Source organism: Neopsephotus bourkii, unplaced genomic scaffold (assembly GCF_033783945.1).
Source record: "Neopsephotus bourkii isolate Nb327-2 ecotype Australia unplaced genomic scaffold, CSIRO-AGI_Nbou_v1 NB_324, whole genome shotgun sequence".
NCBI classification, from domain to species: Eukaryota; Metazoa; Chordata; class Aves; order Psittaciformes; family Psittacidae; genus Neopsephotus; species Neopsephotus bourkii.
The window spans coordinates 65,835-89,423 of NW_026900832.1; the positions used below are offsets into that span (position 1 = coordinate 65,835).

The window sequence follows — 23,589 nt, forward strand, 5'->3', positions numbered from 1 at the left end:
GCTTCTCCTTCAGAAGCGGTGACAGCAGCAGTGTGAAAACGACAGGACTTGGACACAAACCAGGTTTATTTAAAAGCATTTCTATATATTACACACAATATTCCAAGCTAAAAGAACACTGTGGACAATGCTAAGTCAAGCATTCAGACCCCAGAAGCCAGATCCCCAGTGCAATCTCAATGTGAATCTGTTATGCTGTGTGCTACTGACTTCACTCACACAATCACATATGATTGCTCCTGCACAACCCTTACTCAGTGGATAGGCTGGATGGTTCTCAATTAATGAACAGCTACTCACCCTTTGGTTTTCTCCTTGTTGTTGATGGCTTGCCTCCATAGGGGGTTCCTCAGAAACAGCTGAACCCTTGTTGAGTGCTTTATTACACATCATTTCCTCTCTGGTTAGTTTAACCCACTTGACTTCAAACTCAGACCCTACTCTGAGCACATATGATTAATGTAGCCATGGCTTTCCTAAGGTTCACATTACTAATACATCTTTAGGATCTTCTGTCCCAACACTTGCATTTTCTCTAACCTGGTGAAAAACTGGTTAGAAAGTTTATGTTCTAAAAGTATTCCTTAATTTGGAATCTCCCATTTAGAAAATGAGAGCATGCTTCTGTAGAGTGCTTGGCATTATATGGTGCTTTAAACACTGAGAACTCAGGTCCAGCTGCAGCTTTAAGTGTATGGTGCTGCTGCAGATGAGATATTGCTTCAAACTGAGTATCTGGAAAATAAGGAACATTCAGTTAATAAACACTTCAAGAAAGGTTTCCTTTGCAGCAACTTGGCCTTTGAATCTCAGTAGTAAAGACAGAAATTGAATCACGTTTTCCAAGGCTGTGTTTAGCTGAGTTAACAGTGAGAGCTACTGATGTGCTTATCAGACAGAAGCAGCAGTGAAGCACCCAGGTCCACAGACCCCAAAGATCCAGGACCAGGAAGAAAGGGGGAAGACAGAGGCACCCACAGGTACCAGGATAAGGGGACTCACCACTCTCCTTCCACCAAAACCAGTGTCAGACATACTCTTGTACATCAGCGACCCTGTTGAGACCACCTCCTTTCTTCCTGCACTCTGTTCAGAGCCTGCTGCTTATTTCCTTCAGGTCTCCCTCTTTTCCATCACTGCCAAACTCTCTGCTCCAGTCCTGTCTTCACATCTGATTCTTCATCCTGCTTTCCCATTTTCCTCACTAGGCACCACCAGTGTCCATATTCGTGTTCTAGTCTCTGCAGTCACTCCCCTGTCAGACCCTGGACCCAGCTCCTTCCCTTTTCCAATAGTAACATCCCAGGAGTCAGCGCTTGCAGAGGAGCCCAGCTCCAGTGCCTCCTGGCTGGCCTTCCTGGAGTCTCCAAGGAAGGGAAGCAGCTGATGTTTCCTTGTTGAAAGAAAATGAGAGGTCCTGTTCACCTTGGGTCTGCCAGCTGTGGAAAAGGGCTGCCTTACACCCTGGAAGCTGCTCTATCTCAATTTTAGATGAAAGTCAGAGGTGGGAGGACAGGAGCCCGAACACAAAGCACAGGAGGTACATGTAGCTCAGGAAAGTGCCCTCACAAGGGTACACATTGTAGAATCCCAGACTATTTTGGGTTAGAAGGGACCTTAAAGCTTACCCAGCTCCAACCCCTGCCATGGGCAGGGACACCCTCCACTGGAGCAGCTTGCTCCAAGCCCCTGTGTCCAACCTGCCCTTGAACACTGCCAGGGATGGGGCAGCCACAGCTTCTCTGGGCACCCTGTGCCAGCGCCTCAGCACCCTCACAGGGAAGAGCTTCTGCCTAAGAGCTCATCTCAGTCTTCCCTCTGGCAGGTTAAAGCCATTCCCCTTGTACTGTCCTTACCTGTCCTTGCCAAAAGCCCTTCTCCAGATCTCATCAGCCCCTTTAGGTAATGGAAGACGATTCCAAGGTCTCCCATCTACTTCATGAATGGGAGAGATTGTCAGAGGCACGATGGTGTTTAAATTTAACCAGCGCTCAACATGAGGCAGGAGAAGCAACAAAAGAAAATCCAAGGCATGACAAGATTGGTGCTGGCAGAAATCTATTCTGGGCTTACTTGAGGTCATTGTGAAGAACATGTCAGCCTCTTTAATAGCCCTGACCTTTGCAGTGCAGCAGCATAAAATGAGATGTACCTGTGCTGCGTGCTTTAGAATGCTCTTACTGGAGTTTACATTTCCATTGTTTGATTCAAGCTGGTCGGATGAGGCTTTTGAGCTGATAAAAGAAATACATTAGCTCTTTAGCCACCTCGTGCTAGGAGCAGGCAGTTATGTAGATAGACTCAGAAGGAGTTGGCCTCAGTGGAAAAATCTAGATACCTGTTACTGTTCTGAACTAGGATTTACTCCTCACCCAGCAGACATGAAACCAGAACTGTTTCATGGGAAGAAAACAAAAGTTACTATGCAAGATCAAACATCATGTCTGTGTAGCCCAGGACTCTGACAGTGGTCAGTCCCAGATGCTTTTGAATAAGGATGTTTTTAAATGATCCTACACATAGAGAGAAAAAGGAATATGGGAAATGGGCCCCAACGGGCATTTCCTCTTTGCATGTGTAAGCAGTGTGTGTCTCACAACTGCAGGCTCATAACGATGGACAATTCCCACAGGAACACTGACAAAAATCCTTTACAAAAATCCTTCAAGGCTTTCAACCTGCACACTTGCAGAAATGAATCCTACAGGATAACACTGTACTGCGTGCAGCAGCAGTTCCTTCCATCAGTATTAGCTGGGATGCCTTTTAACATCACTAAATTCCTCTTTACTCCCCCAAAAAAGCAGAGATTGGTTCAGAGTTCCTAACAGTTCCTCGGTTTTACTTCTTTTGTATACTCCAACCACCCCTGCTCTTGCCTGCCTTCTTTCTGGAATAAAGAACTCGGGGGCTGGCAGTGCTCTTCAGAAGCCATCTCACAGATCCCCATGCACAGTGCGAGTGGAACACTCCGATTTCCCACCAGTGATGCCTCTGAAGTCTCACCACTCATTCCGTGTTTTATGGTCAAGCTGCATTCTGTTAAAGTCAGTGATACTGACAGATGTATCAGGGAAAGCCATCCTTACACTGTGCACTCATCCAGGAATAGACAGTTAACTGAGGGCTTTATTAAGACAATTTTATCTTTCCTAATAAGATCAAACCTTCTGGTTAGGATTGAAGAGAACACCACCACCACACAAGGACTGAAACGTTCCGCATAAGGGGGTTTCATTTCATTATGTTTGGCTACAAATTCTGCTCTTTCCCTGCAATCAATATTTGTAACTTTATCAAATGAAGGGGAATTTGATGGCTTGGCCTTGCTGAGGAACTCTGCTTTTTGAATGCATGCCTGCTCTGCTCTAAATGAGGAAAGCCATATCCCCCTTCTCACTGCACCAAGATGAGATGGTGGCCCATTACACATAATGGACTGGTTTCAACCCCTACATCATAAGACAAGCACCTTGACAACAACATAAGCATTGAAGGTAGGAGAAAACACTGCCCTGAAACTATTATCTCTGTATCACACTGCTATGCTATAGTGGTAGCTGGTGTGCTTTCATTTGTCACTGGTTGTAGTTGAAATTTCTAAGGGAAAGGACAATCTGGAAGCATGAAAAATTACTAATTATCGCATTTAAAATAGAAGCAGCAATGGAAATGTCAACAATGTGACTGGGACATCAGAGGTTTCTGCAGTGATGAATAAGGAACATTTCACTGCAGACTGGGAGAGGCGCTTTGGACCATTTTTCAAAGCTTGAAGAACTTCTCAAGGAGTTCCAATGTTCATTTTTCTTCTGAGCCCTTCAATTACTGTCAGCACATGCTGTGGTCTTTCTAATGGCTCCCATGAACTTGGAATAGCATTCTTTGTCGGGAGGTCATAAGCACAAAGATACTTTGGTCTAAGTTCTAGGGAAAGCAATGCAGTTGGGCATTTGTATGCCAGTGCTGACTGGGAGATGTGGGCTTAGCCGTGGTATCAAGTATCTCCTTGAAGCACTGATTTTCTGGGAAGTGTGAGTTTTCCTGGAGGAGACAGAGCTGTACCTTATAAATACTGCTCCTGTAGTTGGTCAACAGCTCTCTTACACAGCCATAACCTTCAAAGTGCTTGATAAAAGTTTCTGTCCGGTGACAAGCCTTGAAATAGAAAAGATGCAGGAAGTGGCAAATGTGATAGTGTGAGAGCTCGCAGGGTATTAGTCATGCTGGATTATGCACAAGTATTTGGAAAAAAGATTCAATTTAGCATAAAAATATATTAGAACATTTACAGACATTTCCTTATTGGTTTAACTTAGGAGTTCACAGGCAAAATGCTGGGGAGAGTTAAATATAAATGGAGGAAGAACTACCCTTGCACTACTGCAAAGTGGTAGAAGTTTGTATTACAGGTCTTTGCATATGTAAAAGTATGCACATATATAAATATGTATGGATGCACGCATTATATATAGCTTTTTCAGTTGACATACTTGACTAAGAAGCTGACATAAGAGTCTTCAGTGAGAAGCTGTGTCTAAAAAGAAATATAAAAGGAAGTTTTATGAAATGCAGAAGACAGAAAACTTCTGACAGTCAGAAACAAAGAACTTGGGGGTGATAAAGTAAGTAAGGGCTAACTAGACCTGCAAAAGCTTTGCTAAGCTTTGTTATCTTCTCTTCCATTGCTAGCTGGCAACTCAGAGAAATAAAACCAAAGAAGATACCTTGCAGAACAACAGATGGCATCTCTGTTGAAAACCAGGCCTCTGCACATTTGAAATGGAAGTTATACATCAAGGTCAGTCTCCAGGTAATAAAAGCCAGGTTTTCATCAAGACTAGCTGAGAAACACACTATTTTTGAGTTCAAAGCACAGGCACAGGTTCCAGCTGTGTTTGCAGCATGCCTGTATGGTAGTAAAGATACACAGTGGGGTTTTTCCACTCCATTGATTTGCCCTAAAAAACAACCAAATGCAATTGCAAATCATCTCCCCTCGAGCTCCTCCTTCCCTCCCGTGACTCCTTCAGGAGACCCCCAGGAAGCAGGGAGCGTGGAACAGGCACCAGTCACCCCTGGGCACCCCAGGATGGGGAAATGAAAGCAAGAAGCATAAAGTTACGCTCCCTAAATAAGCAGCAGAGAAGTGCTCTGCACACCAAAGGACTCAGAGCTACTTACACATTCTGGTCTACAATGGCATGAAGGTGCTCTTCTTGATGTGATACCCTGACTGATGGCATCTCCAACGCAAAGGCGCTTCATTAAGATGCCAAGAATCAACATTTTGCCTGTTTCAGCCTTTAACTACCAAAGCTGGTTAAGCTAGCTCAAGCTGAAGGAAGGACAAGTCACTCTGTAGGCAAGTACAACTTGATGACCACTTTGAGTCATTTTTGGGTGTGCAGCAGACAAGCTTTCCTGTAGTTTTGTATTAACCAGACACATCAGGCTTCTTAGTTTCATTGTGGGAATCCACCTGATCACTGCCTTCCTCTTCATCTCTCATGTTTTAGGATGGAGCTTGTTTTGGGCAGGATGCCTCTGTAAGCAAAGAACCAAACAGCCTACTTTTCAAAGCTGACTTCTTTTTAAAAGCGTGGCCATGGGGAAGGTGGCAGAAGGTGGGATGTGACTTCAAAGCAGATGGAAATGCAGAAGAAGAGTTGCTTAACACCTATAAAAGTCAGGCCCACTCCTCCGCAAGTTGTGTATGTATTTAGGCATCTGCTTTTTGAGGCTTGGCCTCTCAATAATCTAAATCCATCACAGGTTTTTGGGAACGTGCAGTTGATTAAACAAACAAAGACACGACAAGCCATAAGGATCCTGCTGCAGTCCTGGCAGCAGTCAGCTCTTCCGCACTTAGGGACAGCTTCTGTACTACCTGTGCTCCTGGTGGGAGCTTTGCCATCTGCTAATGAATGAAAGGCAGAGATTAGAACAGGGTGCTGTACAAACTTGATTCCACAATGATTTCTAAGCTGGTGGAACAATAAGGGATGAGCCCCTGCCTTGTCTGAGATGCAAATTCAAGACTGGAGTCATGGGCTCGTCCAACCTAGACCATCTTATGTGGCCATGTGCATGTTTTGGAAGGGGTCTGTAGCATCTATCTCTGTAGGACTGAATGGACACAACGCAGCAGGACAGAGACAGACAGCTTTTCAGGAGTGTTTAAAGACATTCAAAAAGCCTGTGGAAATGCCACACTGAAAGCCAGGAAGGATGTGCTCAGAAGCACTTGGAAGCTGAAAGCATTTCTTTTACAGTCTATTTCTTCCTCAATTAGGAAAACTCACCTGATAAAAGGAGCAAGAAATCACCCTGCTTAATTACACAGATAAGGGAGGAAAACAGAAGCACTTAATTCCCACAAGCAACCCTTGTCTTTGTCTCAGCCTGTTTTTCATGCCTGGATTATGCTCACACCATTAATCTTTGTCTGTGACTAAGTCCCGGGTTTTGTGTTAGTGACCTGATTCTGCACTAACAAGCTCCTCCCAGTTCGGTGAGGCTCCCCATGTGATCTCTTCTTCCCCCTAAATAAAGTTGAAGAATTTGGCTGGGATCAGTGAGTGCTGCTGAGGTGGTGGGTGCGTGGAGCTCTTCCACCTCCCTGCATCTGCAGCACCGACAACGCGCCTGTTCAGCACTATCTGCCTCCGGTTTGAAGACCAAGGAGGGGACAAAACCGGTCAGATCGCAAGGTCTGGAGCTACCTCCGTGGTGAGGCTACAGCACGGGCTCCCAGCTTGCCACCCCCTGACCACTCTCCCCTTCCGAAAGTAGCCCAGCGAGCGTTGGAAGATGTGGCCGGAGGAGGTGAGTGCTGCATGGCTATGATGAATCCTTTGCGCGGAACGGGAGGCTCCTTAAGAAACAAAGTGGAGGTGCGAGGGGGGCAGCGGTCGCGGTTTTCCAAACGGCCACAGGGAAAAGCGTCCTTCCCTTCCCCGTTAGCGAGGGGCACGTGTGGCCCTTTCAGAGGGAAGCTACCCCAGGAGCTGATCTCCCAACACAGCTCGTTTTCCTGGCGCGGGGTGCACAGTGCAGCAGCAAAAAGCCCAAGCACCGCGAAGCGCCTGCTGCAGACGCGCTGCTGGTCCGGCGGGTGCCTCACCGAGCAAGGGCTGCTCCTGCTGGGCTGCATCCTGCTCCAGCCTCCGCAGCCGGGGCACCACGGCGCGGTGCGGTACCCGGCACACGGGGCTGGCACGGCGCAGCCCGGCGCGGCACCAGCGCGCTGGCACGGCACGGAGCAGAGCGGCACCCAGGGCTGCACTGCTCACCCCGCTGCCCCCTAGCCTTGCCCGGGGCCACTCGGGGCCCCCGTTGGGGCTTATTCAGCTCTAGTCAGAGGTGCGACCGTGCTCCCTTGGGTACCAAGAGCTTTCCATGCACGCATCCACCCACCCTTCACAGACAAACGTGTAACATCCTCTCTTACAGCACCAAGGTGTGCAAAGCACCCCTGTGAACACACCCTCCTTTGCTCACCGAACGTGTATCTTCCTCTCTATCCCCACCAGGGCTCCAGTGACCCCTCACCCTTTGCCATTCCTCATGCACCCACTTCTCCACACACATACAAGCTTTGTCTCACTACCTATGCATGCAGGCTGAGCCCCTGAACCCCAAAGGGGATGGTGGCATGTCCCTCAGCCCCTGCCAGCCTCAGCTAAAGCAATGCACAGACGCCTGTCATGTAACCCACTGCTCTCTGACACATTAACTGATCTGAAATGCAGTTATTTCACATAACTTTTCCCATCTGGAAGGTGATTTGGAGCTAAAAAGACCAGAACACACTGAATCCTTAAAATCTTTATTCCCTTCTCCCCTCTTGCCTACTCCTTTAGCCACAGTGCACACAAGCTCTACCCACCCCAGGGACATGCTGCCTGGGCTTTCAGACCAGAGAGGGGGGCAGTGAGGAGGAGCAAGGTGCTTTCTGCTTAGCTACAGCCCTCAAATTACACAGAGCCTATCTCCAGCCCATGCTGTGGGAAAAGAAACGTGCTCTTATTCCAGAAATGGCACAAAGTAGCTGCATTTAAAGTGACATTCATCACTCCCCCTCTCAGCCCCCTGCTTCCTCCCACCCTGTAACAACTTATTTTCCTCGCACAGTTTTAAAGGTGAATATGATATGGAATATATTGTAGTCCTGGGCTGTAACTATTCGTCACGAATAGGCACACTGGCTGAAAGGAGAAGAGTTTTCTTTTCAAATGAGTTGGATGAAGACCTGAATGTTCAAATAGGCTTTTGCTCTTTGGCACATTTAAAGACAAAATGTTATCCCTGCGGGAGTTTCAATCCTGGTAGGTTTTTGATCCAAGAGAAAGGCTGCAAGCATCCCATTTGTAATTCCTTTCCTTGCTAGCAGTAGGGAAGGAATAAAAAAAAGGAGAGAGGTGAGAAGAGGGAGGGGGATACGAAACATCTCATTTGTTCATCTCCCTTTCACAACCAGTTAGCCCAGAGTCACACTCCTTCACCCGCAATGTAGAAGAGAATTGAATGGAAAGGCCACGGGTTGCCTTCAGATCTTATTTTATGAAGGTTCTTAGGTTTGGGGTTTGTTCATTTGAATTGAGCTCTGAACAGCTTTCAGGTTTCATACATCCTATAACTCCAGAGAACAATTAAACATCCACTTGTACCTGGACTGGTAAGTACTTGTTCTGACTCCAAAGAACCCAGTACCACAGAGGAGCAGAATAAATTGATCCCAGAAGCAGGCAAATTGGGAAGGGGGGAATAAAAATCACTGAGCAAGTTGAAGCAACATTTAAAATACAGAGTAAGGGAAGAATTGAGAGGCTGCCTCTGTAATCACCCCTGATTTGAAAGGTGTGTGGGAAGAGCAGAGAATATTGTGCAAAAGAAATGAGTAGGAACTGAATTAGCAAAAAGTTAAGCATGAAAGACAATTCTCAAGGGAAAAAAAGACTCCCCATTCCACAAGGTACATTTTTTAGCTGATGATATAAGACTGTGCCTTTAGCAGGAAAAGTGAAGAATGGCTTAGCAAGAAAATCCACTCTGCAAAACAAGGACTAGTTCGTGCTGTTGTGAGAAAGACAACTTCAACATAGGCTTTAGTGCATTTTAAAAGCTATTTCAAAGTGATGAGCATGAAGGAACATACATGTTCAGCTGTTCAGATAACAGTACTTCGATACAGCACTGTTTCCCAGATTTAAAAGGGAAAAAGAATCAAACCCTTCCCTAGGTATGAGCACTGAAAGGAGTAACACTCAGTGTCTCTTCCTGACACATTTATTGCAGTGTGGCTCAGCCAGTCAGAACACCTATAGGGAGCATTTAATGTACAGTTTCAAAGCTACCCTCAAAATGTCATACAAGAATTTCATTGATCAGAATGATAAACTTCCCTCTCACTACCATATAGACAAGGTCTAAAATACCTACCACAAGTACAGTTTAGAAACAGTTTTAAGGATGAAATTCATCAAGTGCTTAGTCTGTAACATGACTTAACTTACGTGTAGTTTGGTCCAGGAACAGGCACCATCATCTTCCATAAGGATTTGGGCTTTGTGCAGACGAAAGAGAGCATTTGCCAAAGCATGCAGTGACAAGAAGGCTGTAATCTCACCTAAAAAAGCTGCTAGTGTTTATCTAATCACAGTTATACTAAATTAACACATTCTGCTATCATGAGAAGTCACCAATAAAATCAGTGGGGTGAACATGAACTTCAGAGAGAGTCTAAATCTCCAACACAACAGGCCTGGTGCTTCAATTGCTCCCCACTTCAGGCACTGCTTAACTAAAATTAAAATCTTAGACCCCAGAATTAGCTCTGTGATGGTTCTCTACCAACTAAATGCCCAGGGAAAGAGCATGTTACACTTATGGTCCATGCCCACACGAGCCTGAGCAGTCGCACGCTGCAACTTCCATCTGCATCAACAGGAGCTGTTTTGCTCAGCACCTTCCTATGCAGAGGTAAGATGGTACCAGGTTCTGCTCAGAAATCACCTTTGTCATACACAGGCTGTCCCCTCAAGTTAGCCAAGCCCACCGCAGCTCTAAGGAAAAGCAGGATCCCACTGGATATTGTTCCTTTTATAGGAACTTTCTGTTGGTTTATGGATCTGACCAATGCTGGAATGAGTTATTACAAGTGCTTTTAAAACTCACTTTTTTTCTCTTCTGGCATAAAATCTCAGGTCTAATGAAGACAGAGTAACTGCTAAAAGCAAGAGTTTTCTTGCTCACTGGCATAAAAACAGTGTTCAGCAGTCTGAGAGACCAGGGCTAGAACTTTATACACTGAATTACAAGATTAATCAACTTGCTTAAATCTTTCTCTACATTGTCACTTATATCACTGGATGCAACCACAAGGGGTTTATGCAAGACATGTTTCTAAGGATGACTATGTGTAAAAAACAGTGTATTTTCTGTTCTGAGATGAACAATACAGAAACCAGTGGCATAAAGAGGTGGTTTGATTTTAGGACTTCTCAGATAAGCCCACTGTGTTTAACACCTACAAACCCCATGACACTACAAACATACCTGAAGAGTTGCTCTGTAACAACCCAACATTTACCATTTTAGCCCATACCTCCAGAACCTACTGGGAAGCAGGAATCCCAGCTGGAAGCTCACCAACACTTTGTAGACCTGAAACCTTATGATTTCCAAAAGTATTTTAAGCACTCAAAGATGCTGGACGTATGTTGTGCAACAACTCATAAGGTGTATGTAAGTTCACCCTTGCAGTTTTCAAAGCCCAAATGGCAAGGGTGGACTTATGTACATATTTAAGACATTCCTAAAATCTGGCCCTTTGCTCTTACATGCGAGTTTATCAAAGATGCAGGGAAAAATAAGCAGCAAGGCTAAAACATCTCACTACAAGCTCTCTGAAGCCTTTCCTTCCTTCTTTCCTTCTCCCATTCCTTCCTCCTTCCCCCCTCCCCTTGTCCCTGCTTTCATTTGCTCTCACTCCCCCTTGGCTTTCACCTGCAATTTCGGGCACAAGGGTATTAGATGTCTTGTTACACTAGCTCCGGAGGAAGAGAAAAGCAGCATTTACATAGCAGGTTTGCTACATGATGGATACATTTCATACAAATGCTTTCTACATCAAAAAGATGCAAATTTAGAGGCAGGAGGCACATTCTTCCGTAATGCAATAAAAATAGAAGAGACAATTTGAAAGGCAGCAGGAACATTTACAAGCAAGCTGAAAGCAGAAAGCAAGCAAGCCTGAAACTCTATTAAAAAGCCAATATATATTTAAGATGGTATAAAAACCAGAAGTAATTCAGCGCTTGAAAACACAGTCTGGAGGAGCACAACACACACACAAAGATAGGAACCAAAGATTCTCCTGCTACTGAAATCAGAGATTTTTTTAATGCTACTTCACAAAGAGCAGGTTCATAGTTTGAGGTCAGTCGTCCTTACTTTGGGAAGATCGGTTTGTGCCCACTTGAGAACAGTATTGTATGTTTTCTCACTTACTGCTGGTTTATGTGTTTTAACAACCAGTCTTAGTATCATCAGGAAGTCAAAGGAGGTTTGAGTTAGCCTAATGGTCAGCTATCTACAATCAGCTTCCTATTAAAACAACACAAATGCAGTAGCTTAGGTCTCATTTCTGGCCTTCATCATTTTGATGAAGCTGAGGATTTCAGACAGCCACCAAACTCGATGCATCCTTTATCTGAAACAGAGAAACAAAACAGAGTTATCCAAACACATAGAATCCAAACAAACCAGAGCCCATTAAAACCTCCTCCAAGGCTGGTCTCCCACCAGGCATTTTGACTGTTTGGTTGGTTAGTTTTTAAGGATTCAGTGCAAATTATCATTACGCTTTTTAATAGAACACTGGTAAGGTCATCACTAGCAAACAGAGGCAAGTTTTGCCCTTATAAAAGGAGTGTCAGTAAAATCAACGCTCTTCTCTCTTCAGTACTTCAGATTTGACAGATGCCAACAACATTAATTAACACTTGAGACTCATTTTGTTACTGTAATTTGCTTTGTTCCTCTCATACAAATTGCTTCCAAGCTGCTCTTCCTTTCCACCCTCAAACAGCTACACAAAGCCTCAAGAACACATTTGTCTCTGCTTTGCTGGAGTACTCGGAGGCACAGAGGTTTGGCTCAAAGAACAAAAGACAATGCCTGTCCTAAGGATATTAGAAAACAAGGAGCAGATTTAGTTCCCCCCATTTTATATGAAGCTGTACTTTGAACATTTGCTTGCTAAAACAGAAAGATAGCGAAGTCCATCTCTAGGCAAGGACTTGTAGCCTATGCTTGTGTAAGTACCAAAGTAAAACATCACTATTTCATGAGACTGTTTAGTATGCATTGAGCTTACAGACATTCTAATACACTTTCATGCAGTTTCCTCCAGCAAACCACTATTTTTGGGGGGGGAGGGGGGGGAATAAAAATCACTCAAATTATTCTTGTAAATACCTGACCCTTTCTCCTCTATGTTATTAAATGGTGGTAGGGATTAAATGTGCACTGAGACACTAGTTTGCACGCTCATAATGCTCAAACAAAATACACTGAACACTTACGACTCACAAACCAAACAGCTTGTAAGAATAATTTATTCTCTACTGCTTGAATTCACTTAGAGCATGGACAAGAAGGGAAGTTTTAGGGGGTTTAATGGAAAGTTTTCTCATGGAATGTGTTGACATTGAAACTTCAGCAGATGGAACTTGACTTAAGTTGAAATGTGTGCTCTCTGTGTGTGTGCACAACCGTGTACCTCATACAAGGATTACAAAGAACATGAACCATCTCAAAGTCTAAGCAGAGTACCAGAGATCCAACCCTTTCTTAGTAGGATGCTGCAATATGAGCCAAGAAATTTACCTCTACTGCTACCATGGTCTCACCACTGCTCAGTAAAGGTGAATAATCACTTCCCTCAACTCGCTGACAGCACCTTAATGCCTATAAAAGTAGCCTCCTCCCAAAATGCAGCTGAAGCACAAGCAGTACTTTGCAAATTCTTAATAGCATTCCTGTTCTGCTTTTCAAAGCACTCATACTTGAACTGATGATGGTGAAATGAAGTTACAAATAACATTCACTTACCTTCTTGGAACAGTACCAGATACCTAATTATTTTTCTATCTTTTCTATTTTCTATTCCCCATAGGAATCTAATAGCTGTGGATACAGATGAGATGAGATACAGGTTCAGGCAAGTATGGCAAGATTTGATTTTCATTAGCACTGAGACAATTCCACCTTCCTAGACTTTCATGTGGGTGGTGGACACTTAGCTACTCCATAAATCAGAAGGGCATTTCTCAGTTCCTTAAGCTCTTTTAGTGCAGTTTTTTTTTCTTCAGGCTCTTGAGAAGGATGTTAAATACATAGCCAAGTAGCACTGAAATATTCTAGTGTCATAACTTCCTGATATACGACTTGCCAGTAGTGCACCATGCAGGCATTCATCAAAGATGTGGTATGTTGCACTTGCTTCCCTACGTGAAGTGAACTTTCAATCAGATTTGCAAGCACAGGTTCTTTTGTCCTAAACTACAGCAAAATCTGGCTTTTCAACTTTAAAACTAACATTTATTTTTGCCTACGTGAACATATTGTTCCAAACTGGCAAGAGCTGCTCATTTACATCTTTTAACACCAACAGAATGCTAAGCTATAGTAAACAGTCTTTATTACAAACCAGAGCATGCTGTTAATTAGAAAGAGAGACCCTCAGTGCTCTGCAAGCCTGAGTGGGATGAACCACAGATTTCTGTGAAGAGGATGAATTACAATTGCATCCTGTCAGAGCACCTCTGAGCAAACAGCTCTGCGGCGAGAGCTCTGAAGCCTAATTTTGGCCTCAAAGCATTTGGGAGTAGGGTGGAGGGGGTTTAGAGCAAGCTGTTATTTGAAATAAATAGCTCTGAAAGTGCTTATAGCTCCTCAAAGTACAATATCTTGGGGCCAAATCCTCCTGTCCTGAGTGGCAGCAGAAATAGGCAAAAAGCAGAGCGGCCTTGCTCCTCATCAGTTAACCGTAACGTGAGATCTGGAACAGGGAAGACCAGCTCCTTGCCTTCTCCAGAGCAGCTCTTGACTTCAGAAGTGCTCAGATGAATAAGTTTGTTCGGACTTGTCACACACAGCATGTACCAAAACCAAATGATTTGGATGTATTTGAAAGTCTACCAGAATTACGAAAGAGTAAGGGTTTTAATTCTAGGTTACAGCTTCCTGCCTTTAGGAGAGCTCACCTCTTCAATAACTGTGCCCTTTCTCACCCAGGTCATTTTGCCAGGTTCCAGATCTACAGCCAGTGAGGACATCTCTTGAACTCCAGTGTAACGAGGACAAAAAACCCAAATCCAAACCCCCTTCAGACAAGGCAAGCCTGAGAGCAAGTATTGAAGAAGAGGGGAAAATAACTCCCCTGCGTTAACCTGAGAGCTACTGTGTCAACTGATTTTGTTAATGCCTGACATCAGCAAAACCAAGCTACCCCTCAGTAAGAAAATACACCTTTGATTTCACTCTATGAGGAGTAGTTGAGGGAAGAAGAAACCTCTCCGTGAAGAAACCCCCTAAGGTATAAGCTACACTTGTTGCAGTGCTTGTTTTCCTTTCACGCCTGTGGATAAGCCCTACCATCACAATGTTACTGGAAAATTGATTTTCTCTGGTTATCTCTTCAAGAAAAAGAGCCCCAAACTGCAGCCAGCTGACAGCAGCCTTCCCTGCCCCATGACAGAGACACCATCACGTATTTGACTTGCACAACTTCGGATATAGATGACCTGCACTCCAAACTCTGTGAAACCCACTGCCCTCCTTGGCTCCATCAGCCAGTAAAGCCTCTGAGCCCCATCTATGCCTAGGGATCCTGAGGAGAAACCTGCTTCCCGGATGCCACAGGTGACAAGGCATCTTTAGTTCTTGCTTCTTCAGAAATCCTGACCCAGGGAGAACAACCACTGCATCCCAATGAGGCCCAAGTTCAAAGAAGTCCCTCTACCTGCACTTCTGGCCTCACCAGACTATGAAAGCTTTGCTAACCTGAACACCACAACAGACACTGAAACCACGCAGCTAGAGGGGTCCCTCTCATCCACCATTGCACTGGTAATAGTGCTGGTTATCATCTTCTCTTTGTTAACAACATCCCTAGTAACCTACTGCTTTCACAAGTGGAAACTGAGAGGTAAAAGACTCCAGAAAGCACAAGAGGAGTATCAGAAAGACCAAGAAAAGAGCATTTTTCAAAGCACATCTGGACTTGTTTCATAAAAAGACTCCAAAGGATCCACCATGAAATGCTCTTGCATTACCTGAACATGGAAATAATAAAAGAATGGCAACTGTGACATTTCTAAGCAAACCTATCCCTGTTTTATCTCATTTATAAGAGTTGTTGGCAGTTTGGAGATTTCCTACAGCTTTATTATACATATATATATATTTATATAGTCTCATTTGTGCAAAGTAAACCCAAGGCAATCATGTATTTTTGATCTCTGTTGTATTACTAAACCAGTGCATTTAGAAGTGTTGCTCACACTCTTTCAGAAACCCACTGGCCTGTGGAAGGCAGAAGGTCAGGTCTGGTTACTGCAAAGCAACACAGCAGCTCAGTAAAGCTCAGTGGAGTTGTGTTGTTTTGCACCGATCTAATCATCTGGCTGAAGACCGTGAAATCCAATCGGAGCCTTAAAGTAAATCAGGGTCACAGACACTCAGCAGTAGCAGCCTGGTCCTGAAAGCTCCCAGCTGAAGAGCCTTCCACTTCTTCAGCAGCAGCTCCATGCAGAGGGCATGCAGGACCCAGCCCTATGTGCATTTGCAGGTGGTAAGTCAGTATTTCCTTCAGGTGAGGTTCAGTGACATGGGGTGGTAGTGGCATCCCAACTGCAAGTGGATTAAAGACCTCCAGTGTTCCTGAAACCCAATTTACCAACTTAATACCCTTTTTAAACTAGGCTTGTACTTCTTTTTAAACCAACCATACAATGGTGTGTTTTTATTTTCACAGCCTGTAATATGTCATGGGGAAATGGCAGCTCTGTTGTGAGTAGCATCTCTAAGTCACATTTTCTAACAAAGTGATGGATGTAATATTAATATACTTCATTGTTTTAAAAAGTAGGAACCATGTAGAATTACAAGCCCTGCTCAAGTAGCTAGCTTGCCTGCACTTGCCAGTAATGCTGTATGTATTTTTAAACAAGCTATAATACTGTGATGCTGTAAACTTACTTCTGTAGGCAAAAAATGTTCTAGTTAAAAATGTCAAGATGAAGGATGTAAATGTTCTTAAAGTAACTAAAGAGATGAATTTTCACAGAAGATTCTAAAAGATTCTGTTACATGCTACAGATCTATTTTACAAACCTATTTATGGATCATACACACTAGTCTATGTGAGAACAAACAGTACTATTTTATTACAAAATAAATGAATAAATAAGCAGTGAATATCCACGCCCAGAAGCTGGAAAATGTTTCTTTTTTAAGGTACCCTAGTCAATTCTATAAGTAATTTGAAAGACAAAGGCTTCAGTACCTTACTGACAGAAGGTATACGCTCCCCTTCACTTCCCAGCCTCCCCCCATACAGATCATGCTGCTGTCAGTGCAAAGATGCACAGAACCCTTGTGGAGGGAAGGGGAGCAGTTAGCTAGCTGCATCAAAGCAATGCAACTGTAGTATTTGTAACATTAATGTATGTATTTACAGAATTAAACCACATTAAGCACGGTGGCATTCAGAAGACCAACCCTGTTGCAGGCAGTGACAATCTGCATGTAGCGTTTACATTAGCTCTCACTGAGTAGAGACAATACAAAGTCCTTCTCTGAAAATCATACTGAATGGTGATAAAAGTCTCAGGTGGAAGAAGGCAAGTATGTTTCAAATGCTTTAAAAATACATAGCTGGAAGTACTCCAGCTCTTGCTGGAGTGTGTGTGCAGGATTTGCAATAACTGAAAGCTACAATTCAGATTCTCATTGAAGAAGAATCTGGGCATCACCAATTTTCCAGAGAACACGATCCCTTCCAGCAGCAAACCCTTGTCCTCAGTGCACCAGCTCAGGAGTTTTGTCAGGCTCCCAGTACGAATAAGTGAGCTCAGCTCCAATCCTTGGAAGCTGATCAAACCAGCTATGCTAAAAAAAATAGAACACTAAAGTGACTCTTACAAATGACAAATACAAAGCCCCGTGGCCCAACAGATGGTTAGAAACAAGGCTGAGGAATGACTGAGCCTGGAATCAGGCTGGGTTTTTTTATAGAGAAAGCGAGGGCAGATGAATGTGGAAATTACATTGCTGCTGTCCTCAGGAAACTGATCTGAATGATAATCTGAGGAATATAGATTTATCCAAAGAGTCAGTTATGAACTATAATATCGCATACACCTAAACCAAGATATATACGATAAACCCTTCTGCATTCATACAAAGTTCAGAGCAATGAACCCTACCACATCACAAATCATTGAGAAGATTAAATAACGCAACCATGTGCTGCACAAAGCTAGAAAGCAAAGCTCCAAAGTACTTTTAATGGGCAGATTGATTTGTTTCAGTCCTAGGGCTGCTTACCACATGAATCAGCCCTGATCCACCTCACTCCTTTTATGCCCCAGTAAGCAGAAACAAAGGAGCCCATGAATCAATATTTCTTGATCATAGTTTTAGAGTGTTTCTCTGGATCAAAAGAAAAGCCTACTGCTGAGGAACGTGGGAGGGGGCAGCTCCTGTGAGGGGAAAAGGAAGAGACACGATCCACTGTTTGGTTTTGCTTCTCCTGCATCCTCCATGGCAGAATTTTGGGATCTCAAAGCTCAGCCACTGCAGGAATGTGCAATAAATAGAGAGACTTGGATTATTCATTCCATTGTACATCCCTAATAGCTGCTACAAGAAAGCAGAAGGCAAACACTCAGATCTCACAGACATTTTTGATAAGAAAAATGAGAACTGTAGTAAGCAGTAGGAAAACACATGCAAAAGACAGGAGCAAAACACTTTGATTTTTCAAAGGTGCTATCTGAATTCTTTGTAACATTTATGCAAACAGGAGCCACACAGCTGCTGAACTGCAAGCAGGAATGCTATTTTACAGACAAACATTGTCAGGTGCCTACCCCAAACAGCTCACAGTTCAGTGTATTTACATAAAAGCTTGACAAGAGTTGCAAAGAAGTATTTCAGTGTATCCAGAAAGCATCTCTGTACTGAAAGCAGAAAAATCAATGTGCTATCTTTTACTTATGGGAATAATTAATCTGTTTTTAGAGTCCTGGAAGTCACTTTCTGTGGTTGTTGTAAGGGCTGAAAGCTGCACTCACTGCCAAAAACAACAAAATCACAGTTACAACGGATTTGACTCCTGATCATTACTTGTGTACCTGACAGCCTCTATGAGACTTCCCATGAATAACAGGTATCCTTTGCCCAGTGTTGGGCTGATTGCTGGAGGCTTTGAAAGACTTGAGAGAAACAGCAAGTACAGCCCAAAGTAAGGAAGAAGGATGAAGTAGCTCAAAAGAACAGGTTTGTAAGATTGGAAGGTAGGAAATTTAAAGGATTTAAACATTTCTAAGGATTACAGAGTAATGGGAAGAGACGGTAGCTATGGATTCTGCAGTGACAATTCCAAAGTTAAGACCAAGTTTAGGGAAATATTTTTGATGGAATACTAAACCTGCTGCTTGCAAGAAACCAGACTGAGCTGCCCATGAAGCTGTAAGGACAGCTAGCCCTGAACAGCTTAGGGCTGTGTTATGTTTTCACTTGGGGCTTGACCTACTCAGGATCAACTCCCAGTGAAATCACTCAAGGCAGGTTTTTAAGCACCAAAAGGCAGATATTCACTGACACAGGTCAGCTTAGCTACCTCTATATCCAAGCCTTTTTTTCCAGGTATTCTATTGATCTCTGAGAAGTGAAAACAAGAGGCTAAACAGCCCTCAAGCACTCTTAATATATAGCACACAGAAGAAAATAACTACATAGGTACAAAAATATAAAACCAAATTCAACACTATACATTTGTCCCAAAATGGGGAAAAAAAATGCAACAATAAGACTTAATTCTATTTGTAACACAAATTCAGGAAGAGTTCATCAATAGGTTATTCCTCCAAGGTTCCCACAGCTTTCAGAGATCTAAACACACAGAAGTCAAGAAACTGGAGACTAAGGAAACAGTAACTTGATGACCCACATAGGCCCAACGGTCGCAGGGTCACTGCAAGAACAATGCAATGAGCTCTTCCTGTTAGCAGTGCTCACAAAGGTGGGCTGCACTCGTGCCCATAGAGCAGGAGACATCTGAAGCTCTGGAGAAGCTGACTTCATTGTCTAGCCCACTGAGATCATTAGACCATTTTATTTGGATGTGTGCTATACACCAATCCTTCATCCAGCTATATTTTTGAGAAGACAGTGACTTTGCCATCATGAAAACAAATCACAAAGGATTACAATAAATTTCAAAGTGTATTAAAAAAAAGTCAAAAATATTATTTGGCATCTCAATCCCCCTTGAATTTGTTATTCATTCCCATTTTAATCTGTTTTTTTCCCATCTTAAACACCTATGTTACATTAGGTCCCATGATTCATTTATTATCATTTCTTGTCCTGTTGGCATCCACAGACTCCCTGATCAATTTCTGTTATAGTCTCATTATTTGAGTTCTATAAATAGGATATTTCATTTTACTCCTTTCTGTGGTCACTTTGCAACCTTCTTTCCCTCCTCCACCTGCGGCTCTGCATTTACCATGAGACAGTGGGCAAAGATTGAGTTGAGATTCAGTAATTACACCTCCCTACCCTGGAAAAGGGAATCATTTATTTTTCTTATGGATGGAAGCAGCTGTGAGCTGCTCTGAAATCCCACAAGCAATCCCACAAAAAACAATCCTTACTACTTGTCAGCTTAATAATAGAAAGTGTTGGCTCCCATCATGTGAAAAATGTATATAGCTGGATAACAATATATTGCAACATTTGCATTTGGATGAATAAAGAGCTGAATCACAACCCAGACACCAGCATGCTGGGCACAGCGGGTTCCACCTGCAGGAATATTAAAGCATCACCCAATTCATCACTGACAAAACATGTCATATCCACAGCCCTTGGCATTCAGATGGGACTGCCCCCAGAAAACTCCCCCCATTCTCTATGTCCCTGAGTTATGTTCACTGCTTTCAGGCCTGAGTATTTCCTTACCTTTCAGCCTCTGCCTTAGGTTCCTGGGATCCTCTGAAGGTTTGGGCAAGCTTCCGAGTGCTTCTCCTAGAAGCGTAAGCGTATCCTGAAATAAAAAGGAAACACGGATTATTTGAGTTTGGAGTGAATGGAGTCACAGTGGGCATTATTAAATAACAAAAAAACAAATTCCCACCCTGCTCACAAATACAGAGATGAATCTCAGGGCTTCAGGAAGCACTACTTATTCATTGCTTAGAAAAGACCTGCTTTCAATCTGACTCCCTTTCAAGAAAGGAGAGAAGAGTTTTTCCTGAAGGAAGATCATCCTGAGGAATAGCACCAGAAGACCCAAGGCATTCTACAAGTTGTAGCTTACCCTGCCTACCATCTGCTCCAGGGTTATTTCCTAAAAATAAAGCTGGACCCTTTGTGACAGTAGACACAGAGAAGGCAGTGCTTCCAAGAAGCAGTAACAGTCTATGTGAGAGGCCTTAGCCACCATAAAATGTTGCAGTGTCCTATCCTGAGACTTCTACACCAAAAGATGAATAAGAAAGTAGGAGCACAATCACCTATTGTCACATTATTTTGTTACTTATATTTTGTCTTGGACAGTCCATCAGAAAACAAGCTGTGAAGAAATAATCCAGACATACCCACAACAACTACGTAACATCCTGGGAAAGAACTTCAGCTAATACAAATAAGGAAGCTCAAATTACTTGGTCAGTATGTTAGTCCCAAGCATTTTATTAATGATACGGAGACAAATTCTATTTTGACTTGCACTGCATCTAGGTCAATCTGATCCCACTGCCCAAAGTCAGAGGGAAACCTGGCTTACGGATTTCTTTAGTTACTGTATGGGTAAGATAGTACCACAACTTTTCTTTAATAACATTTGCTTACTCTGAAGTAAATCTGTTCTTCCAGTTTCTCTTGGATTAAAGCACTTTCCATCAGGACCTTCTTTCTTCTGCAGAAGGTGATCTTGGCTAGCTCTGCCTCCTTCTCCTGACAGTCAGGGCACACCGAGGGATCGTGTATTTGAGCTTCTGTCACCTGAAAAATAAGGCTTGGATGCAATGAGCAAAGTTTGTCCTAGCAAAATATGACCACCCCATTAAGAACAAGCAATAAACATACAGATACAGTCTAAAGACAATGATTTGCTTTGACAGGCAGTTGTAAATTATTTTGTAATAAGTACTGATCCTACAGTACTACTTAATTCCTTGGTCAGTTTACCCACCACAAAGTCTTTAAGCATTACACAAATCCCAGCATCTGTGCATTTATGAAATAGCAATAATAGTCTCTTATGTAATTTACACAGATTCCACCTGGTTACATAAACCAAACAAGCTACTACAAAAGCAATGGAATCAATCCTGAAATGTCAAGTCCCAAACCTCTTCATCTTTTTCCTTGACGACCTCTCTGCATAAAAATGTTATTACGCTGAGGTAAAGCCAGAAACAAATAGACACAGCAGTCAGCTACTGCTCTTAGAAAATGTATTACCACACTGTAAGACAAATAAGAGGCAATAAAAATTCTACAAAATTCAGATGGTGGGTTGGTTACCATTAATACAGTGAAACAATGCAGATGGCTGAAGCATCAGAGCAATTTTAACAAAGAGGAAGCCTGAAAAACTGACTTTAAAAGTATCACTGCTGCTCACCTCGCACAGGCATTGCAGGGGAGTATGTTATCACTTTTGCTCTGCTATTACAATAAAGCCAGCAAGTGACATGGAAATAAACCAAAATAAATTACTGACTACTACTCAAAGCTCATTTTCTGCTTTACCAGAAATACTTGCCCAGATGCAGACATTCTGTACTAATCTCAAAGTACAGACATTTCCAAGGCCCAGATTCACAGGCAAAGGCATCTGTAGGTAACAGTCACTACTCAAATCTGTATCACCACATATTCAAATCCATCTGCAAGCACAAGGCAAGAATGCAAGTATCACTGGCCAAAAAAAGACTAGTCTTAAGGCTCTCAGATGCAGAGCTGAAAGGAAGAGCCATGTCAGAATGTCTGTTTTACAGGGGGGAAAAGGCACCAGGCTGGTGAAAAAGAAAAGCACTTTGAGCTGCGTAAAAATGACAGATGCTTCTTAATAAAGGAACTGATGTCACCAAGATCCTATTGGGCATGTTTTTCTTAACATGACCTCACGTCTAAGCTGGAAGCAGGGGGAGGCTTTGTTTTTGGAATACTTCTAATACTGGAGTCACAAGCAAACAACATGCAGAATACTTCCATAAATAACAGTTGCAAACATAACCATCAAAGCAGGCTGTTTTCTTCAGCTGATCCAGGGTTTACTGTGGACTGCAGTAACTGCCCACCCAGCCCGGCTCAACCCCACAAATCAGGACTTTATCATCAGACCGTGTTTTGTAATGATGGGTTGTTTACCAGCAACAGTTCTGCAGCAGTGTCAAATAAATGAGAAAGGTAAATCTTGAGAAACAGAGCAAAAATCTCTCAGAGGCCTGAGTGTGCCATAATAAGAGCTGCCTGATCTGATCCTTATATTACAGCTTTCTCAAGCAGTAGTTCTCCCAAAATCTATATTTTTTTCTTCCTTGCAGTACCTGTTTAACAGTCTCCCTGATATTTTTCAGGCGGATTCTGTTCATCAGCCCATCAGGAACAATGCAGCTCAAGTCACTTGTGTCTGGTTTCTTTGCTGTCAATCCCGTCTGCAGCCTTCTTGGCTTGTCACCATTTGTCTGCTTGGAGATCAGCTGCTTATGCATCCCATTTATCTTCTTAGTGCAAAAGGACCTGAGAGCATCCAGTTCTTCATCTGAGAGTTCGCTAATTTCTGTCAGGCATAAATCAACAAAACAAAAGCGTTAATCACTGTATTAAAGAGAAGAATTACTCGTCTTCTATCCGTGCAACCCAATAAAAACCCAAACCCAATGTTAAGCCTAGAGTCAACAACTGTAATAACAGCAGTACAAAGTTTAAATACAAACCTGGATGATAACTGTAGGAATAAACATCTGTATGAGTAGTTTTGCAAAGAAGGGAGGGGATAAGAACCCTGGAGAATTAGGCTACTTAATAATACATTAGTAAATGTATACATTAGTAAAGCAAGTACTTAAGTACTGTGACCTTAAACTGAGTTTCCATTACTGTCTAATACAGATTCAGCTTCTTCCTATATGAAACTGAAACTTGCTAAACCAAAATGATTTCACATTTAAAGAGAGCTACTCACCTAGTAACTCTGAGGAGCAACCCATAAGACACTGAAAAATTAGGGCAGCACCTATTGAAGTAACTTTGGAAAACACCTCAAATATATTCTAC

At 43.0% G+C, this 23,589-nt stretch overlaps 1 protein-coding gene across 5 annotated transcripts in view; it reads right to left on the reverse strand.

Annotated features, from left to right (window-relative positions):
• The window catches only part of CUNH8orf48 (chromosome unknown C8orf48 homolog), a 59,005-nt gene that overhangs the window by 26,830 nt on the left and 8,586 nt on the right, over positions 1-23,589 (reverse strand). Inside the window, exons 4-8 of one of the 5 annotated variants that reach the window (XR_009724640.1) lie at positions 22,860-23,092; positions 21,154-21,306; positions 20,263-20,347; positions 16,577-16,665; positions 11,079-11,716 (exon numbers count right to left, since the gene is read on the reverse strand). Coding sequence is in view for 4 of the 5 variants with exons in the window: in XM_061347761.1 (XP_061203745.1) it covers positions 11,661-11,716; positions 20,263-20,347; positions 21,154-21,306; positions 22,860-23,092 (527 nt within the window). In the remaining variant the exon portion in view is untranslated. The other 4 variants (XM_061347761.1, XM_061347763.1, XM_061347762.1 and 1 more) reach the window with 4 other exon arrangements.